We start from the raw sequence: 22,292 nt of genomic DNA, 5'->3' as shown, positions 1-22,292 counted from the left end.
CTGAAAGCCTGTGCTGAAGGTGGCCAGGGACAGGGTCCTCACTCTCAGACCATCCCTGGCATTGTCAAAGACCAAAGCACTACATAATTGTAAGGAAAACCTTCTTCCTAGATCTACCTACAATGCAACTGTGAATTTACGTGCAAATGATCAGAGTATAAACTGTGTTAAAACTCAGTAGGTGGGAGGCAGAGTATAATACTGGCCTTAGTTATAGTATTCACAATCTGAATGAATTAGGCTGAGTCACTTAATCTGTAAATGAGGATAATAATCTTTCCTTTGTCAACTCTTACAGTTTTGTTGCAAGTGAATTTTATGCATATGAGTTCTTTATAGAATTTACAGACAATTATAGGAAACTATTGTTTCTTTATTATAGAAATGAATGTAAGTTATGGTGTTTGACCTTTTAGAATTCATACATTAGATTTATAAAAAAACAGGTAAACAGAAAAAACCCTTACCAAAAAACTACAAAAAATAGTTGCAAAGCTACTTATAACAACTAAGCACAAATAATTTTTGGTGCACACCAAGTGTGGTGGTATAAAATGAACCAAGGAGATGGGCTTAATCAAGACTAGGTTTAGTGTTTTAAAAAAATGATGTATTATGAATTATTCTAACCATTTATTTCCATTTTTTATTATGAAAACATTTAAGTATATACCTAGATTTAATAATTGTTAACATTTAGCCACATGTGCTTTATCTGTATGTGACTATATATTTTTTTCTGAGTATTTGGAGGTAAATTGTGAACATCATGCCATTTCATCCCTAAATATCCACAGAAAAAGATTTGTTTATCCACATAACCATGATATCATTGTCACATCTAAGAAAGTTAGCAGTAGTAGTTCCCCGGTATCATTTTATAACCAGCTGATACTCAGATTTCCCCAGTTTCTTCAAAAACCTTTTTATAGCTGTTTTCTCCCCAAATTAGAATCCACATATTACATTTACACACACACACACACGCACACACAACATTTATTAGTTGTCTTTTTAGTCTCTTTCATCTGAGAACAATCTCTCCACCTCTTTCTTCCCCTGTATGACATTGGCTTTTTGAAAATAGCAGGCCAATAATATTTTTGATTTGTGTTGAAGAATATCTTGGATTTGTGTACTTTTTTTTCCCTCTCTTCTCTCACAGTACTGCTTATTCCTCTGTCCTTGCTTTTCCTGAAAACTGGACTATTTATCTAAAGGCTTGATTAGATTCAGGTATACATTTTAGATGAGAGTACTTTATTATGACGTATTATACTCCACATTGCATCACATCGAGAGACACGTAATGCCAGGCTATTTTATTAGTAGTCATATTAAAGTAAGTAGTTTGGTGCAGTGATTACCAACAGATAAATCCACTGTAAAGGTACATCTTTCTCTTTGTAGTTATTAAAGGATAAAACTTGAGTATCTCCAGAATAACCTTTCTCTTAATAGTTTTAGCAGCCATGAATGATTATTCTGGGCTACTTCTTTTGGCATTGCAAAATGGTGAATTGCTAATTCTGTCATCCCTTCTACTGTGAGTCTTTCATAAAGAACTGTTCCTCATCAAATAGGCATGAACTACATTTCTTCCTAAAAAGCTTAGTGCTTCTGTGCCTTTAATTACTAATTTTTAGAATAAGAGATTTATGTCATAGTCACCTCCAAACCTCCAATGGTGGCAACTGAGATGTTTTTTCTGTTTCTGTTTTTGAAGGTTACTATGAACTCAATGATTTTTTTTATAGTTTGTGTTTTGTTTAAAAAAAATCAAAGCAATTTATACCTGTAAAGTATATATAATTTTTTATTTGGTGAGACTCAATGTGAAGCCTAAGTCCTAATTTGAATGGGGGGGGTGGTTAATCAGAATAATGTTTTTTTTAAAGTATACATTATTAAAGATCCTAATCATTTTTTTTTAATTTATGAGATGCTCTTTTCTGAAAGTCTCTGAGTACCTTAACCAGAGTATAACTGAAAACAAGAATGTCAAAAAGGCACATTTAAATTGTTCTCAAAATCAATCAAAAATAATGAGGTGCTGGGAAAAAGTTGTATCCTTGATAATTACATCTATCAGTATCAGAAAACAAAAGAGAACAATCAGGAAATGACAACCCCACTCCCAAGTAGCACATTAAAAAAGGCTAATGAAAAAAAGTCTCTTTTAAAAATTGTACTAAATTAGCATTTCAAGTAAATTGACAACTTAAGCGTTGATAAAGGCCAATCTGGGGCCCAAACAATGGAAGTTCTGTTTCTACAGTTATCTGCTTTTAGAAGAAATGATCTCACTTGACTTTTTTTTGTTGTTGTCTTCTATATAAATGGAAGTAATTGTCCTAAGGGGGGGGGGGGGTGACAGTCCTCCTGTACTCCTTAAGGGTGAGGAGACCCCTGGAGTATTGTGCTTAATTTGAGGTTCTATTACTTAAAAGGTTGACCTGGAAGAGGGTAACCAGGGTGATGAAAATTGTTGAAAATGTTTCATATGCCATCCCTCTATTCTCAGTCTGAAAAAGGGTTAATGTAGTTGGCTTATTAGACGAGGGATCCAGCCTGTTTTTTATAGCTCCAGAGCATAGAGTTAGGACAAATGCACAAAAGTAGCAGAAAGCAGATTTGGGTCTAGAATTAGGAAGAAGTCCTTTATAAACTCAGCTGTACAGAGCTGGAGTAGATTTGCCTCCAAGGGAATGAACTCCCCAAGGCAACCAACACTGTGCAGAGGTTATAATCGCTTTACTTAAAGATGGTGTATGGGTGGGCAGAGGTCACTCACACATTTTGCTAAGAGCCTATAATTATAATAAAGATGCTTTAAAAGTCATTTAAAATTGCTTTTTTAAAAGAAATAGAGAGTAAAAATGAATTTTATATCATGGCTTTAAAAAAGAAAACCTTAATACATCTCAATTTGCATATCATTGCTTTGTATTGCGAAATGTGGGCTGTATGGTGAGGCAGAGTTCAAGCTACAGCATTTTAAGATCATGGTACATTGTTTTTGATGGCATTAAATTCTTACTTCATCAGCCCCAAATTCAGGAGCTTATATATAGGTAAGAATATGACTTCGTTAATAAGAATAGAACATAACATTTTAGACACTGTCTTAAGAGTCGAATTAGTATTTGAATTATCAACAGTGACAAAAGCATTTTCTTTCCATGATAAAAGAAAAGTTACTTACATAGATATCCAAATATGTCAGTTCATTTTGAAGGTAGTAGTAAGTGCTGGTATTTTATTTTGGCTTGTCAAGTGATTTTCTTCTTTATTATTAGGCCAGGAAAAAAAAAGTCCTAGTATATTCCACCAACATATTCATCAGTCATCATTTTTGGAGACAGTTTTCGACATATTGTATGTTTTACTGTGCTAACAAGAGAAAAGACTAGCCATTAAGTTTATGTTTCTTTGTTTTTCAGCAAGGTCACATATCAGGAATAATGCTAGAAGTATGCTAATAAACAATATATAATGTAGGTCATCTGGGAGTAAGAAATATTTTCTAACTAGTTCTAAAGGGAAATATTGTTAAAAAAGGGATAGATGTTATTTACGCCACACATGTTGCTCTATATGTCACCATCAAAAGCATCTTGTAAACAGCTCAGCACAGTAAATCTTCCTCGGTGATTGTCAGGGTTTTTCAACTCCGTGTTAGATTTAGATTCAGCACACTCAATTCACAATATGCTTAATGTACAAAGCCTGTTAGATTATTTAGAAACCTTCTATTGGAAATATGCCTGCCCTTTTGTGTTTTACAAGGAATTCTACTATTCTGGGTTGCACACGCCAGTGCTATGCTAAGACGGTGTTACATTAGTGGCATTTGAAATTTTAATTGCTGATGAAATGATGCTAAATTTTTGTGCCTAGCCTTGATTTTGTTGAGTTCTTTAAAATTAATGACAGTTTACAGACTGATATTTTGTACTGCTACCATTAGTAAAACAAGTTTGTAAGACTGCGGATGAAACGATAATTCTCTAAGAATGCCTTAACAAACTGCCATTGATGTGATTTTACAAATGTTATTTTCTCACATTGGGGAGATTTCAAAATGGATTATTTCATAAGGGTTTATTTTGTTTTCCAAGATGGTTTTTAATTGTAAATATCAAGTTTCATCATAAAGGAATTTATGTAACTGTGTTCTGGAAAACATAACCAATACTTTATTTATTGAGTTCATCTAATATGTACTGAGCCATATGGGGGACACAGTGCCAAGGATGTGAAGTCATAAAGGCAGCTTTTATCGGACAGTCTAGCATTTAGAATCAAGACAGCTGATTTCTCTTCTTGGCTGTAGGGCACTCTGACATCAGGCAAATCTTTCTACTTCCCTGCGCCTCAGTTTCTTTATTTATGATAACAAGAATTAATAAATCCTGCACTCTCCACTTCCCAGAGCTGTTGTATAAAATGATAAAACCATCTTAGAATGTTCAGTATGGCATGATTTCTTTATAGGAGAAAATATGTGTTTAAATGCTAGTATTTAGCAACTTCTGAAACATCTAAATATCAGACTGAATTGCAACTAAAAACGATAATTGCTGAATCTTGTAGCTAGATTCCATGAGTCTTACTGACCATTTCACTAAGGGATATCTAGAAGTAATGTCACAGTCATTTTGGTCAGAATGAAATTGTGCCTGATCTACGAAGACCTCGGTTTCTGAAACCCAACTATGTGTTACAGATTTTTTTTTAATACTAACTTCGGTTTTTGAGTTTAGGAATCTTTAAAAATATATTATGCTGTAATTACGTGCCTTCATGTCTTCCAACTGTTTGCAACTAAAAGTATAGTGTTGGGATCAGACCACAAGGTCTTGGTGAGGAATTCATGGAACTTTGCCCAAGCAGACCCACAGTAGCCAGACCAGCATCTCAAAAAAATGTTGTGAGTTGGGTTGGGCTCTTTTTATTTTTATTTTTTTTAAAGAAAACAGTAAGAAGTGCATGTGTCTAAGTAATTCTATTTATACTTGTTTTCTCAGAAGAAGACCTATCAGTGCATCAAGTGTCAGATGGTTTTCTACAATGAATGGGATATTCAGGTTCATGTTGCAAATCACATGATTGGTGAGTGACACTCTAAACCTTATTACAGATAGCTTTTTCTCCTACTTGTGTATCAATGCCTATATAATTAAACAGAGTTAAAGATGAATTAATTGTTCAGCCATCAATGTTTTACCTAGGCATGATTGATTTTTATTACTATTATTAGGCCTGATAAGACATTAGCACATTTTATTTTCTGCAAGGGCTAGTTTAGACTTCTGCAGAGGATTATATATCTCCTGCCAGTCAAAACACAGGTGATTAACAAATTAAACTTCTAATCATTTTTGCATTATTGAAAACTAACAGGAATGGTTAATGAACTGGATGTTAGCTTTCCATAGAGTTTTAGACAGGTTTTAATTTCAGAAGTTATTATGGTAATGGCACTGCTGTGTGTTGCTTAAGCATCTTTGTATCAAAATCTAAAGTGGTGAGTTTTTGTGATAGGGAAACATAAATAATTTAAATTGCCATAAGATAGTTTTATATGTATGGTTTCAACAGCCTGGAAATAATCATGATCATAAAGATCATGTAAAGAAGTCAGTAATCATTTTTTATTCCCCACCAAATTGTACATAGATCTTTCTAAAAGCGGTTTGGGTAAAGATCTCTGAAGTCACTCTCGGCCGGTGTTTGCAGGGATTTTGCATTTGTCACATAGGCTAGAACTAAAAGGATAATTTTTTCAGTTATTCATATTGTCCCATTATCCCTTAATTCCTCTGGGGTTACCTCCTATGTTTTTTAATTTGATAAGCACTTAGTAATAACACTAAGAGTTTTACCAGCCAATTAAACTTTATCAAGCAGATCTTTTTCTACTACTAAAATGACAATTGTTATTACTTTATGCTATTTTTGTTACTCATTTGTGCTTTTATACTGCGAGAGTTTTTTTTTTTATTTCATCCTCATTTGATGGAATTTTATAATACCATAAATAATTGTGATATAATACTAAAAAGTCCAATTAACCTCATGCTCTCCTATTACCAAACTCTAAGACAGGAAAGAAAATTCAGCCTTCTAGACTCTGAACTTGTTTTCAGGGGTAAACAAGTTATTTTACACACTTGATCAGAAGCATCCTGAGAGTGCAGAGTGGAAGGATTGCTCCAACTATCATTACTGATCACAGTGGATCCTAATGTTCTTGTAGAATTAATGAAGATAAATTCAAAAGCATGTTAGAAAATTGATTAATCGTTTTTCAATAGGATTTGCTTTATAGTTTTCAAGTGATGGGTCTTTAGGAGGATTATTGCTTATAAAAGACTAAGTACATAATTGTGCAAAATGGAACTTAATGCACAACAGATAAAATTATCGATCAGTGTATCTCTATATTTTCCAGATTTACATGCTAATATTATTAGTGATTTTCTTATACATCAAATATATCCTCAAATGTGGTAGAATAACAGTGACAGCTTTACTGAGTGCTTAGCGGGTAATGACAACATGTAAGAGAATTTAAATAACGTGTTTCCTTGCAATTTTTTCTATTTTGGATTTCAAGAAAAATATTCTTTATAAACTTTCAAAACTGCTTTTTTTGGGGGAGGGGGAAGGGTGTGTGGGTTAGAAAGAATGAGTTCTTCTTGCCATGATAAATGCTGATATTTTCCATGTCTTTATTTCTTGAGTAGAGTTCATTGGTGGCAGTCATTCATGATTCTGCCTCATGCCATAGTTTTACGTGGGCTTCAGTGAAAATGTATCTTGGAATTGGCACCTAATGGAAAATTTAGTGGAATGTTAATAGGTTACGCTTCTGTATAGATGTATTGTACATAAACTTATTTTTGGTTCTGGATTTTATTTTTTATCCCAGGACTCGGATGAACAGATTGAATATATTTTTCACCATAATATTAATGCTCTTTTGCGTATATTGAGTCTGAATTGAACGTTGAGCAGTGAGAGGACTTTTTTGATTTGCCAATTTTAGTATCATTTGGCCGGAACATTCATTGGTTTGTACTGGCCCTTCTTTTTAAATTGTTTTATACCTTTCCTTTTGTATGTCTCTCACATTCCTTGCATCATTAGTGTGTTCCCAGAGCTTTCTCCCTCTACCTTATGGTGGATTAATATGACACTCACTTCCTCTTGGGATCTGAGCATTTAACAATTCACCTTCCATCAGAGAAGCAAATTCTATTCCTTTCCACAGAGGGCCTAGTTATTTAATATTCATGCTATTTTTAATAATAAAATATGTAACTCTCTTGCACTTGAGGGCTAAACAAATGAATAGTATCCATTTAATTGTTTTATCTGTTGACCATGCATCCAAGTCCTTAAACTCCAGTCATGTTGTTAATATCTACAGAAAGGGAATGCATAATGGGAGGATGTCACAGAGGCTAAGATATCCTTTTTTAAAATCCCAGTGTGATACTTAGTCTTTCAAATGAGGCAGGCAGCATTATTTTGTTGACTAAAATACCTCCATTGAGGGTAGGTATTTTTAGGTTGTGTGTCTGTGTATGTTTTTTGTCTAATCAAAAAATAATCTCAACTAGACATTTAGCAGGGAAGAGGGATTAGAGGCTCTCTGAAAAGCCTCTTACTCTTTTTGTTAAGAGGGTATATAGTGTTTTTGCAGATTTTGTTCTACATTTCAATCAGTCCAGAGGAAGGATTATGTCACCTGGTGGAGAACAAGGTCTTCAGATGACCCAGTGAGGTGTAACTTTAAATTCCTTCTTTAACCAAGTTATTTGCATTTGCCTCTCTGTAGCACACATGTTTAATGCAGTTGCAATGTCAGACAACTCCATGCTTCTTTCTGGGTGTGCTGGTCTCAGGCTATTGGCCAGGGACATTTGCAAAAGGAAAACCATCAATGTTTCTACCAGGTACATACTAGAGACGTTCTGCTTAAGTGCCGTTTTGCAGCTAGGTGTGGACACACGGTCTGGGTTGCAGGAATAATTACTCAATAAAAAGGCATCAGGGATTTGACTTACGTTTATTAAGGAAAAAAAGAAAACCTCACTCTCCACCACATTTTGACACAGTTTCAGTAAGAAATCAGACCAGTGACTATTTAGGGGTTTCTTTTCTTCTTTACACACACACAAAAAAGAGCTACAAAACATTTTAACAGCTTTCCTGAGGAAAAGATTTCCCTCTTTTCAAGTTTGCACAGATGAGAAATTTTTTCTTGTCTTCCTTTGTTCCTTTCACATAGTTTACGTTGGCTTTTGACCTGAGAATACAGAAAGAAGCCATTGTGTATTATGTCCTTTAATTCCTTTTCCCCCGTCCCTATCAGCGTCGTAAATATTTGTTGTTATTTTCCTCTTTGAGATTTCTGTTATTATTATTATTATTTGGTACGGATTAGCACAGATAGAGACGAAACCAGGGAATTTAAATGTGTTTAACCCAGCAAAGGAATTGTCTCGTATAAAATTATGAGGCTCAACAACAGTAGAGTAAATTTGTAAGTGCTCCGAATAAATGGCTGTTAGGCATGTGATAATATAAAGAGATGACATTGCCAAGAACTATTTATGAGGAAGCTTAATTTTTTCACTCTGATAATTCTTGACCAATAATTACCAGCCTCTAATTATCTATTTTAGTTAGAAAGAAATTTCGATCACTATGGAGGTTGGCATTGCTACTAACGCATAAATCCCCAAAGAGACAAATGTGTTCCAAACAGCCCCAAACAACTGTCTCATGAAACATAGTGAGCAAATTGCAAGCGGCTGGTGGTAGACAACCAGCAGTACGCTCACCATCGAAGGCCAGTCAGCTTGACAAAGAAATGATCAAAGGGGAGAAATACCATTATCCTTGGAATTGATTGCTATACTCATGGACTTTGGAGAACGAGTGGTCAGGATAGAGCTGTGCCCATTTCCAGCCCTCCCTTTCCAAGTTCTCAGATGGAGAAGATGAAGGGGATTGGTGTTAACCGTTTACCTAAGAGTTATTTTTTAAAAATTGACTTAGAGATGATGATGTAATGAGCGGGGGTGGTTTTTTTTTGTAGTTTTTATCTGATCAGAAATGGGGTGAAATTTGTGTCTAAGGTGGCAGAGCACCTGTTTTGTGAAAAAACGGGAAATCCACAGAGAGTCACCAGTAAACATGCTCCAGATGGGTCAAGGGTGATGCTTAGAGCATTTAGGGAAAGCAACTGTATTTATCTCTTAGAAAAGCAAAACTCGGATTTGGAAATATAAATGACAGCTAATAGGAAAACACTGGTGGAAAGCTATTGACTATTTTTCTTCAAATCTCGAATACTCAATGTTTTATCGTCACAATTTTTTAAAAGCATGAAAAGATTCAAGTCCTCTCCAGTGCACGTGGGAAGATATATATTCTATGTGTTATGTTACATGTGATATACATCGCTGATGTCAAAGCAAAACGAATGCATAAATCAGTTTTGTACACTGTGGTGAGTTTTTAGTCTGTTTTGTGGCAAGTGACATTCATATGTTCGGCAATTTGTTTGATGCCCAAGGTCACAAATGGCATTCTTTTCCTTCCATTTCTTTAGTGGATGGTGTGCTATGTGACTAATCTTCATTATAGTTTTGTGACATTCAGTATCACTTCTGAAACATTTCAGCTTGAGTGCTCTTGCTTTACAATAGACTAAAACCAATATTTTGAGGTCTATAGTGGTTTTGGATTTTATATGTCTTAAGGGGAAATATCCAAAGATAAGAATCTCTACATAGGAAGATAAAGGGCCCTGTTGTTGCCCTTTAAACTTTTAGCTTTCATTGGCCATTTTTTTTAAGTGAATGGAAATGAATCTATCATAATGCATCTATGTGTAGATATGTATTTGTGTGTGTGTGCGTGTGTGTGTGTGTGTGTGTGTGTGTATCTGCACTATCCTAAGAAACTCAAAGTCATTAGGTTGTTTAGAGTTTGCATTAATTATAAACGAGAAGACTATTGAATTCTAAGTCATCATTTGATTGCTTATAAAACTCAGGGAATTAAGAAACAGGCATTTGGTGTTAAATATGATGAAATACTGGCTTATTTCATCAAGAGCTGGATTAAAAAAGATGAAATCTGGGCAGTTTAATGGTAACAGAAAGCTACCCTCATGTGGGCAATGCTGGCTTATTTGAAAAGCCCATAAAGGGTTTCTACATGGACCATACAAAAGGGATACTTTCTCTTTAATAGCCATCTGTACAGGAGAGATGAGAAGTGGGCCAGGTCATCTCTCCTCAGCTGTCATGATATTAACGTAGGTAATGGGGCAAGGTCCGCGTTCTGCTGGGTGTTGTTTTTCATAGATGTTCATCGATTTACACAGATAATTCTATTTATTTCTTAGAGTCGGTCCAAGTGAACCAGGCAGAATAACAAACATCAAAGCATTTCCAATGACTTTATCTTTGTTTGTAACGTAACTTTTGTCTAAAAAATGGTGTCACACCTACTGTGCAGATGGCTGCATGATTTGTAAACCAGCCAAAACATTTAAACAAATGTGTGATCTGGGGATAGATTAAATAAAGGATAAAATGGAGTGTGGGCCACAAATTCTAATAATCAGATGATTTTAAGTTGTGTGCAGCGCGGAGTGATGGTCACAGTGATAGCAGGGAAAGCTTGCCAATGACAGCAAGGTGCCTTATAGATCTCAGGATGGAGCCCGTGGCCTGGTAGGCCTCAGTTTGAGAACCGCACATTTGCTGTGCAGCTGGCAGCTCTGTATGGGGACATCAGATAAAACTTATGTAAAATGAAGTGTTATTGCTTAGTATGAAATTGTTCAGAGAGGGAATTTGCAGACAGTAACTGAAAACAGAATTCATGGTACCAATGAAGCAGACTGTGAGTATGAAGAGGGTTTAATTATCTGCACAATTTAACAAAAATTCAAGACGTACGCAGAAAGGACATACGCAGGCATAGATAGAACACAGCCACGCTGTTGACTGAGTACAGAGCGGGGCCGCAGGAACTTATCAAGCTTCTTCAACGAAAAGGTTTCCTAAAAACAAAGACAATTTAAAATAAAAGAAAACACAAAAGACTTTTAAAGAAAACACATCTTTCTGGAATAAGATAGTTTTCAAGAGCTCATCTTGATTATTTGGATTCCCATTTCTGAAGCAAATTGTAAAGAAAATCTCTGAGCCCATCTCGGAATGTCAGTGTTAAGCTATTAAAAGACAAATCGGGGTGTTTATCCTTGTCTTGTGTTTTAGCTTGCGCCTCGTAGCTTGGGTTTACAAGAGTAAAACATAACTTGCAGTTAGTGGAGTTTCTAATTTACGAGCCCCTAAGAAAACCTGGTGGCCGTTTCTTGTGATGTTAATTTTCCTTGAGACTGAGGGTTCTGAGTCCACAGACAGATCGAAGATTCAGTTTCTGGTGACGTTTTAGAACATACCGCCCTTAAAGAGGCCTCAGAAGAATGTTGTTCTCAAGCTGAATTACTGGTTTCCAGCCTTCCTTCCTAAGCTCCGTACAGAGAGGCTGGGAAGAGTCTGTGCCAGACGGATCGTTCCATGGCTGAGACACATTGGTGGGGCTACTGACTCTGGTTCTGGCCTCACCTTTGACTTGCCGGAGAACATGCCACAAGTGTATCCGTTTTTCACTCACTGTTTGATATGTTTATTATCGAATGCGGGTAGCCGTTTCTGAGGGAGGTCTGTAAAACATTTCTGAATGGAGGGCGCCGAAAGTCATCGGCAGTAGATCCGAAAAGATAGATCCCTGCCCACACACGTGCCCGTGTGCACACACGCATCGTGACCTATTTCCGCAGGATCGCTCAGACACATCAAAAGAAAAGGTCTCTGCTGACCCATTTCCATAGGTTATTTCCTAGTTTCAGGACCATTAAAGGCAGTAAACGAAAGAAAGGGAGCCAATATGGAGAGTGGGTGTCGAACTTCAGCTGCTCATATTGTTGCATTTGGTGAGCTGACGGGGTTTCGTAGGTCACCTTTAGAATTATGCCTATGACAGCAGCAGCTACCTGCCAAGATTGCAAGGTATCTCACGGCTCTCAGGATGGCGCCTGTGGCCCGGTAGGCCTCAGTTGGAGGGGTTCACATTTGCTGTACAGCTGGCAGCTCTGTATGGGGCAGCCGTGTGGGCTGCTAGGGAGCTGGAAAGGAGACAAGCATGAAATTTCTTCTAAACCCAACTCTGTTTTTCTGTACTGTTGGCTGCTTCTCAGTTCCTTGACAAAAAAACCAATCAGGCACCCTTTAATCCGCCTGTGATTACCACTGGTATAAAAAGAGAAGCATAATGAGGAAAAATGCCTCGTTTTGTTGCCTTCAAAAGCCAACAAATTGGAGTTAACTTGACAGGAAGTGGCTTAATAATTAGATTATTTATTTATTCCTGACACATATCCCCCTGTTACTGGTCTCAGGAGACCCTGTAGATGGTACGATTTTCAAGCTGCCATTACTTCGCTGTCTTCTGTGAACAAAGAAGCTACTGTCTATCAGTCAATTAAATGCACTCTTTAAGCAGAGGCTTCGAAGTCCTCAATGGAGAGAGCCCTGGGACACTGTGGCTGATGATTCCTTTCTCTGTACTGTACATCACACTCTCAACTACAGTCCCCACAGAGATGGAATAAAGTCATGCATTAAAATATCACTTGTTGATTTGTTTGCTAATGAAGAGCCATTGAAATGTTTGTGTATTTCTATGGCAAAATTGTTGATAAAAGGGCCTACTTGCCTGCGTATCTTAGTTCATCTGCTGTGAGTGCTTATTTAAGAATTATTAAAATTAAAGTCAGTAAACAACAGAATTAAAAAAAAAAACCCTGAGAGAACAGGAGTTTTCTTGCCGTCTTCATCAAATTAAATGAATAAAGTCAGGAAAAACAGAGGAATTGGTGTCATTCCGATCCCTTGCTTACACTCCATTAATCTAAACATTGTTTTCTCCGACATAAAAATGTAAGGCTTTTTCAGAGTATCTGGGATCTACACCTTTTAAGTATGAAAAGATATTAGAATCCCTTTGTGAGAGTAATGTACTTAGAGATTTTTTTTTTCCTTTGGAAGATGAACGGCATTTGCTGCAATTTCTCTAACTGAGTGAGTGTGCGCAGAGGCTTTTCCGGGGAGCTTAGTGGGGGCTTTTACGACCAGACTAATAAAACATCTGTGGCGTGTCAGACTCAACCTCACAGCCACGTGGATTGTACAGAAACGTGGCTTTCCTTCTCTATATGTTCCTCCTCCCGTTTCCTTTCTCGTGTCTTAACATTATTTTATTTCCATCTAAGTGGTGATGACTTTTCAACCATCACGGAGTTAGGGTTTTTCTCTGTTACTGTATTCATCAACTCTGTACTACTTACTGTTTACTGTGTACAAAGCATGCCTTGGCTGGACTTCTCTGGCTCCCATTAATTGGTTTTGTATTTTAAGAGTACATCTGTTGTTAAGTTGGAGGTCTCGAGGTCTGTCTAGGCTGAAAGACTTAGATAATATTGTGACAGCTCTCTGCTGAAATGTTTAGCTATCGCTCTGCCACTTAAAGGGATAAATTTGGGATTTAAACCAAGGCCACTGAGCACTGAAAAGCATCCCTTCTTCCTCCCATCAGACTTTGTAAGTGTAATCAAGGTTTTAACTATAGATTTCATGATTACCTGACAACAGGCTGTAAAGAATTAATGTGAGACCTCATCAGATGGTCATAGTCCTTATTTCTACCCTGTTATTCCAAGTCATTTTGTTAGAAAAAGCTTAGATACTCGGAGGTGTTCTATAATAGAAAATGAATTTGAAACCCTTTCATTAATTGGTGATTAATACATTTCAGGATTAGTTTAAGCAGGGCCCTACCTCCTGCCCAGTCAAGTATGTTCTGGTTAATATCCAATTATCTGCACCTTCATAGTTATTATGTCTTAATATTTCGGATATGATAACCAGAAACTGGAGAGTAATGCTAATGAGGAGCACAGAGCAAGAATTAACCAATGACATACTCAATGATCCTTGGTGGGGAAAGTATCTCTTTCTTCCCCTTAACTCATTGCTTCAGCATCTTCTGGGCACTGGCTGAAAAGTAAGACTTTCAACTATAGCAGGCAAGACCCAGAAAACGAACCATTTTCTCTTTCCATACTAGGAACCTGAAGGTGCAGTTCACCTACAAACACTGTTTAAGTTCATTTTATGGAGAGTCAGCATAGGGAACAGAGAGGCAGTTTATATTTTCAAACAGCAAACATCCTATTTTTTTATCTTTTCCTTTTAACCGTGCCACAGGTTGTTACCTTTTCAGAGGATGTTTTAATTCAGATTCGTTTGAAATGCCTGTAATATTTCACCAAGGAAACACTCCTCCCTGCTACCTCGTATCCTCTTCCCCCCCTCAAATTTATCACCGTGACGTATATGCGTGGTGCCTCAGTTTAATTTTTGTGCAGGTCATTTCCCTTGAACAATCTGACGTGGCTCCCCTAGCAGCCTGCAAGGGTGGTGTGTGTGCTGCTTCAAAACACGCAGCTTTAAATAGTGCGCTTTGTACATTACCCCTTTATATGCTTTATTGTAATGAAGCAACATCAGTAAATTGCAATGAAGGGCGATTGTTGCACGGGGATGACTAGTACACCTTGGGGTCCATTTGCACCAGATTATTCTTTTTATTGTTATTATTACTTCCCATCTTCTTTACTCTCTTGCTGCCGAACTTGCTGTTGGCCACCGGTGCAACACAGAGGGGATCTTAAGGAACATTGCAGGCATCATTTTTTTTCTCTTAGGCGCATACCAATCGCCGTTCAGTTCCCAATCAGACATCCTGGGGGCTTTGTGGGTCTTTATTGATGCCACTTTACTCTGTTGACTTCATTCGTAATGTTCTTCGTCTTTATCTTCTTAGAAGAACAAATTTACTGAGAATAAAAGTGACCCATTTATTTTCAAACATTTCGTGGAGGTGTTATACGTTTATAGTCAGGATGATCAGCTGATTTGTCCCTTCCCCCAAAGAGGTTCAGTCATTTGCACCGGGGACTTAGAGGGGATTACTGTTTAAGGGAAAGATTTGTATTTGCTGTGTCTTCTTGGATTTCCTTAAAACACAGACTGGAGTCATTATGAATATTTTATATGTTAATAACATCTCTTTACAAAAATAACTTGTTTCCTGCCCCCAACCAACTACTGTCCCCCAATAACTAATCAAAAACAGTGTAGATTTAAGTAAGCAATCCTCTGCTCTTATTGAACAGAATTACGAGCAAGGCTTTAGTTTAGGGATGATTATACGTGAATTTTGGGTGACTGTTAATCTTTCTATTGTCATAATTTTAGAACCTGTGTCCATTTGTGTTTCCAAATTGTTAGTGCAGCTGTTGTTCTGTTTCTGTATTCCTAAGGCTGGGCTCCTGTGCAGCATTCAAACTAAAATCTAGAATTAGACCTGACACACCTTCAATTGAACTATCAAGTCTTTGAAAACTGCTTGGCCAGTGACGCCAGTCCCGCACTATTCGACTGTACACACTTCCGATTGCGGGCCAAAAAGCATTGATTTTTAGCTGTCATTTCTAGTGCACATACTGTAGAATTGAAATTTAAACCTTAATCCACTCAGTAATGCAATTAATTTTTAATGTGCAGTAATACTAATTGAAATAGCCTGAATTTAGTAAGTCACCACAAGACATTTTCAAAAGCAAGAGTCTCCACTGAGAACCTGGGAGGACAGATAATCATTGTTACAGTGTTTACAGGATAATGCTCACTCTGCAGACCTCCAGTGGAAAGGGAGGTTCTTTAAATTAGACTATAGTATATCTCTGTGAATAGAAATATCTCAGAGAGAATTCTTACTTTCTACCCACCAGAACAGGCTAAAAATCTTCTGATGGAGTTAAAAACAACAACAACATAGTTTTAGTTAAAAATATCTTAATATAGTACATGTAAAAATTATATTAACCCTTTTCTTTTTTTCCAAAAGAGCATCTATGAGTCGTTGCAAATGAAGTCACCTGCCAGCAGTGTCATGGTCAAAAGCCACAGTCTCAATGGGTAATCTCATTATTCGATGGGTATTTGAGACACTGTTTCCAGATTTGATGAATATGTGTACTCTGTCAGCTGCCTGTAAACCTATTTGGCCTTGTTTTGGTATATGAATATTCCTGTAAACAAAAATATACCCTAGTTTTATCTCAAACTGTGTTCCTTCGGCTTTTGCATATTATTTCAAAATGGCCTTTTAAATGTTTTGTGAGGTTTTGTTTTTTTTTTCCTAGCCAGACTAAAGCAAATTTTGCACAGTAAAACCAAATAGGTTTCTAGGCATTTCTACACTAAAAAGGTTCTCTAACCACATTTATCTGCTAGTAAATGAGGACTTTTTAAAATGCATCAGTTCTACTGATGAATGGGCTTGCAGAGTGTTCAAAATGAGCACCAGCATTGCTCTAAAAAAAGGCGAGCACTGTATATCATCCTTTCATGGCTCTCGCATTATAGTATTTAATAAGCCGATAGTGCTGTTAAATATTTAGTAAAGGTTCCCTCGTAACCCTGCCATCTATTCAGATGGGATTTGAAGACATTTTTGCAGTACATAAGTAAAAATGATGTTAGAGAAGTGGTTGTAGCGTGGCATATTTTCTAAATGAAGTGTGGGGTAACACGGTGTGAATAAGTTCAGAGATTCACACTTAGAAATACCTAAGTCATTTCATGTTCTTTGAATGAAGGGTTCAAACTGACTTTTGTTTTGTCACTGTTAAGTCAGAGTGCTCTTGGGGTTATTTACACAGAATACTAAAAATGACGTTATAGTACGTTAAAAAAAGGGGGGGCAGCTCTTACATGGTGATTATTTTAAGCCACCCTAGCTTCAACTGAGCTTTATTATAGACATTTGCTCCTTTTCACCGAATAGAAGGAAAAGAAAAAGAGATGAGGGCAAATCAGCTTATACTCCACTCAGAGCATATTATCAAATCCAGTTGGGGTTTAGTAAGTTAAATATATTCAGCATCTTTTAGGGGTACACTGTGGCAAATACTGAATAATAGATATTGTTGTACACACTGATATGATGCAGGTGGATCATCTTTATCAATTCTTATTCAATTAGATTTCTATTTGTTATTATCTAAATGGCAATAATTGTTCTTTTAATCTGGAATGCATATGGGTTTCTAGGATCCTTATGCAAAAGTGCTGCCTGTAAATGCAATGCTGACATCCTTACTGTCATCATGTGGGTGGGGCAGAATTCACATTTAAATCGTTCAGTGCTCACTAGTGTTATTAGTTTTGAAGGTGTAAAGATAAAGGCTGGTAGTTTGTTCAGACGTGTATGTAATTTGGTTGGCTCTTCCAGGAGCCTATTTGCTTGATTCTAATTTTCATCCTGTTTTATATGCAGCCAGTGACCACAGTATTCATTCAAACTGCACAGAGACACGTCTCATCTGTAAAGCACGGCTTACTGATCTTATTTGCTATTTGTATTCTCATAAGAAGAAACACAGGATTCATACAATTGGGGGGGGATAACATTTCGTTTTGAAATGATGTATATCACATAGATGTTAATATCAAGAATTGCACGATGAAGGATGGATAAAGGAGAGAGCTTTAGGTATACGTGAAGCAGGAGAGAAGGAAAGTGAGACAGGGTTCATATATAGGTGTGTTTAATATGCAATGCTTGATGTATGTTGACCTCAGGTTACAAGAGTAGAAAATCCCATTTTCCAGCTTGTTTCAAATGTAGTAAAAATGCTGCTTCAGTTGCTTTATGCTACTCACATTGGGAAAGGTGCTTATACTGTGATAATTATCATCAAGGAATATTAATGTGTTCAGCATTTGTAACCCAAAAACTCATTATAGCTTAAGCTGTGCATCATCTGTGAAGAGAGAACTTTGCCAGAATTCGCTCTTCACAGGGGTTGCCTCCTGCTTGCTGCGGAGTGGTCAGAGTACTGCAAGAGGTCACTTAGGCTATTTTTGAAAGCTGAAGTTTTGCAATTTTTGAATCACTACCTTCTGTCTAAAGCGCTTATTGTTCTTGCCTCACAATGGCCCCCTAACTGAAGGCATAGCCAAGTGCCAATAATAATAGCAATAATAAACGAGTAAGAAGTAAGTGTTTAGAGCACTATGTAGAATCCAAGAGGTCGGCACATATAGCCCATACCCAGATAATTGAAGTACAGTATTGGTGTCTTTCCTTCTGTCATTGGGCAAAGGGATTCATTTACACCTGTTTCCTTAATGCAGGTGCCCTTGGGTTTCAGATAGAAATGCCCCCACTGGGGCTCCACTTCACAGCCCTCTGGCTGGAAATTGTGTAAATAAGACTGCAGGGTCAGCCTTCCCCTTTTGGCAGCAGTGTCCTTAATTAGTCTGTGACAGTCTTTCACATGAGCCTGCGCTGTTCCTGGGGTCATTTCTCACACATCTAAGACATCCATTTCATGCGCAGATAGATATTTTTGTATGTTTGTTTAAAATCATTCCCTGGGGGAATATTGACGTGGTGGGAGTGAGACTCTCTGGGTGTGTCCAGAATTCTATAACTTAATCTGATCAAAATATCCAGTTGGGTGGCTCCATTATAAATTCTAAGTGGTTAGTTGCATAAGAACATCGTTCCCTCACCTGCGGTTGGCAGCTTGTTGAAAAGGAGCCGTGTGCCTGGGATATTTTGATGTGATTAAATTCCATTATTGTTCTCCCACTGATCCATTGCTTGTCATTTCCCATAAGTGACATTGCTCCGTGCAGCATGGTATAGTTTGTGTCAGGCCCAGGCAGAGAGCACTAACACTCAGTTCTACCCGGCTGTCTGAATTTGCAGGACTGCTGTGTTTCTGAGGTCAAATTGTGACCCTGACCTTGCCCCTGGGAGGACTAGAAAAATATGTTTCATAACTTCCCGTAGACCTATATGAAGAAAAAGAAGGGAAACCATGAAGCCCATAGGCTCTGTTTAGATGAGCTGTAAGGTTGGAATTCATCAAGCAGGAAAGCTTACTGTTGCCTAGGAGCTTCCTCACCGCGAGGGGTCACGGCTGTGGGTGCTGAGTCGGTCAGAGCTGAGGGCTCTGGGGGACCGGCTCATCATTCAAATAGCCCAGCAGGCACAAATGCACAAGTTGATAATCTGGAGTCAACTTGCTGAAATAGGGACTTACTTACCTGTTACAATCACTTACATGAAGGAATGTTGATAGAATGAGTACCCTGAATTCAGTGCAGATATCATAGGCTTGCTCCAATGAAAGCGGTCTGGGTTTTATTTTGTTGTTTGGGGTGTGTGTGTGTGTGTGTGTGTGTGTGTGTGTTGTTGAATGGGACATAAGCTTCGTTTTATGCAGTCATGCACCAATTCCACAAAGGATGGATGTCCTGAACCAGATACCCATTCTCAATAGTTTGGGGCTGCAATGCTGACAGCATAGTTGAGAGATACAGTGGTGCACATCTTCTGTGAGGATGTAAACTTAATAATCTTGATGAATTTTGAGGAGCTCATAGCTCCACTTCCTCGCCAAAAGAAGAATTATGAAAAGATCGCTTCTAAATCCTTCAGCCATTCTCTGCAATTGTGATAGATGCCATCCTCTTTACCTTGAGGCGCTGGAAATGAAAGTGTGTGTGTGTGTGTGTGTGTGTGTGTGTGTGTGTGTGTTTTGCGAGAGATAAAAATGTATACTTTAGAAGGAGCAAATTGCATTTTCATGTTTTAGTTCACTATTTGCACTTGATGTGGTGAGATCCAAATGTGAAGAATTGCTTTTGACATTATTTCTGTGTCTCCTGCATCCTAGGCTCGCTGCTTTATTATGCGGAAGTGCACCATCGCATGAGATAAATGTGACGTTGAAAACCTGGAAATAGTATAAGCTTGCATTCTGTGTACAGGCTGTTTTGGATAACTGTAGCTTCTTTACTTATTGACACAGTTTAATTTACTTTAATAATGATACATTCAGTAAAATTGTGAGTACGTGTGTCTTTCAGGTAAAACTCACAGCCTTCCAAGTGTTACAGGTTGGTTTAGGGGCAAAAAAAAAAAAAAAAGCGCGCTTTCATTTCTAAACAGAAAGGCAATTTTAACTTTCTTTAGAAGTCTGCTTTACATAATCTGTAATTTGAACTATCACATATTATTTTATAAACTAAAACTTGAAGTGCATTCATTTCAGAGGTCTTAAAATATACTCCTGGTTTCTGAATTCTAATTCAGAGCTTCTCTCAGTAATGATGGTTTCCCAATTTGTTAGTGGCCAAGATTCTTTAAAAGGCATTTTTGTAGTTTGGTTTTTTTTTTTGGTGTGTATTTAAGTGGTTGTATGCGTGTGTTCTCGTCCACACAGGTCTGTGTAGATGCGTACTCTCTGCCAACCTTTTCTAGCAAAGACTCACTGGAACACCACTCCCTGTCTTGTGTTTAACATGTTTCCAACAGCTTAGAGAGATGGTATAAAAGTGAAATAAAAACCATGGAGCTTATATTGGAGTCTGATGTTTGAAAAGAGATATTGGAAAAGGATGTTTTTTGGCTTGACTCCCTTTTTAGATGTAATTGCTGCTTCATTAGGACTTGGAAGGGTTTCCCGTGGTTAAATTTAATCAAATGGCTCAGAATAACAAACTTGTACACTCAAAATTCCAAGACAGTCCCGTACATGAAATGTAATTTTTCTAAATTTAAAACACACACACATCACAACCACCACCACTGGCTGGTTTGTAAAATGCTGTGTGGCGCTCTCTCAAGCCTAGTTCCTATTCCCTACTGGTAGTAGATTGATAAATGATCATACATAGAACTAGAAGTCATAAGGAATACATTTCAAAGGGTCTGGGTTTGCTTGGTTCTGGTAAGAACCCCAGTCTTGAGCAAACGTGTCTTGAGCGTGCTGAAATATTGCACGTGAATGGATATCGGTCATTTGGTTTTTGTGCTGTGACATGAGATTGTCATTATTCTCCTTTGACGGAGGAGGAGATTGAGGCTTGAGCATCTGACCCCAGCCTATAGGGCTAGTATGCATAGTAGAAGGAGGCAAACTCACACTTTCTGCCCTTCTCTGCCTCACTCACAGGGCTGCAATGGGTAATCTCTCCCCACAGGCACGGGTTGTTCAGTTGGGGAGCCGGCACTGAGTTATTCTTAGTGATTCCTTTGCTATCATTGCATCCAAAACCTGATCCTGGTGCCATTTTCTAGGCAGCAAAACGTATCCTTGGTTTAGATAAAATTTGATATTTCCATTCAAAGCAGTAAGCAAGGATTTAGCTTGGTTATCCTTTTCTACCTCCTTAAATCAAACTACTTTTTGCAAAAGCTGAGTATATTTCTGCTTCAGAATTCTTTGGAAATGGTGAGAAACAGGCAATGGAGTGACAAGAGTGGGGTAAGTTCACTGTTAATGGACCTGAGTAGGGGACATGGTTTTCCTTAAGTACTAACATGCAATCGTCACAGCCCTGCAAAGTAGCAAGTGATTCTGTCTACATCTTTCTTAAAGGTGAGTTGATAGACTTAAATCACAATACCTTTGCTCTGAATGATATTTAGAATCCAGAGTCAAGCATACCATAGTATATAAAAATGCCTGCGCCATAGACCTATCCTTATAGCACACACGTTGTCTAATTCTTGTCAGAAATAGGAAGTGGCTTGGAAAACCCGAACATTTCTAGAAGCCTCTTTCTGCAGGTGTCTATACATGAATCCATGATAAGGAGACTATGCAGGGAGTAGTGCAGTAACTGCACATTCATTTAAGCATGCAGAAAGCATTGACATCACTATATGCAGCTTGACAATACAATTTATGATGTTTATCACCATTGGCTCTTTTGCAGGGTTTTGAACCAATGATATAATTTATTAGATGCCAGAATGTGTTATTAGGTACAGAAAGAGTAATGAAGAAGGACAATCTTTATGTTAATACTTTTGTACATTTTGTCTTGCTGCTATATGAGGCAAGAGGAATCAAAACATGCTCTAAATCCCACTCACAAAACAAGAGCAAAATTGTGCAGGTTTCCTCCCCAAATCCAGGAGGAACAATGGCCAGTAAAATGAAAGTGCCATCTGGGTCTAGATGCGAGGTGATTGCCAGCTCTTCATTGGTGCTGGTAGAAAGCTTAAAATCATGATGGTGCATCCTTGTTTTAGAAGTGTTCTTG

The 22,292-nt window shown here is 37.5% G+C and overlaps 1 protein-coding gene across 1 annotated transcript in view; it reads left to right on the top strand.

The window, feature by feature from the left end:
* Positions 1 to 22,292, top strand: part of ZNF521 (zinc finger protein 521) — a 278,549-nt gene that overhangs the window by 143,401 nt on the left and 112,856 nt on the right. The window contains exon 5 of the mRNA XM_042962128.1: positions 5,031 to 5,115. Coding sequence (XP_042818062.1) covers positions 5,031 to 5,115 — 85 coding nt within the window. The remainder of the gene's footprint in view (positions 1 to 5,030; positions 5,116 to 22,292) is intronic.

Source organism: Panthera tigris, chromosome D3, assembly GCF_018350195.1.
Source record: "Panthera tigris isolate Pti1 chromosome D3, P.tigris_Pti1_mat1.1, whole genome shotgun sequence".
NCBI classification, from domain to species: Eukaryota; Metazoa; Chordata; class Mammalia; order Carnivora; family Felidae; genus Panthera; species Panthera tigris.
This window is presented reverse-complemented; position numbering and strand designations above follow the sequence as displayed.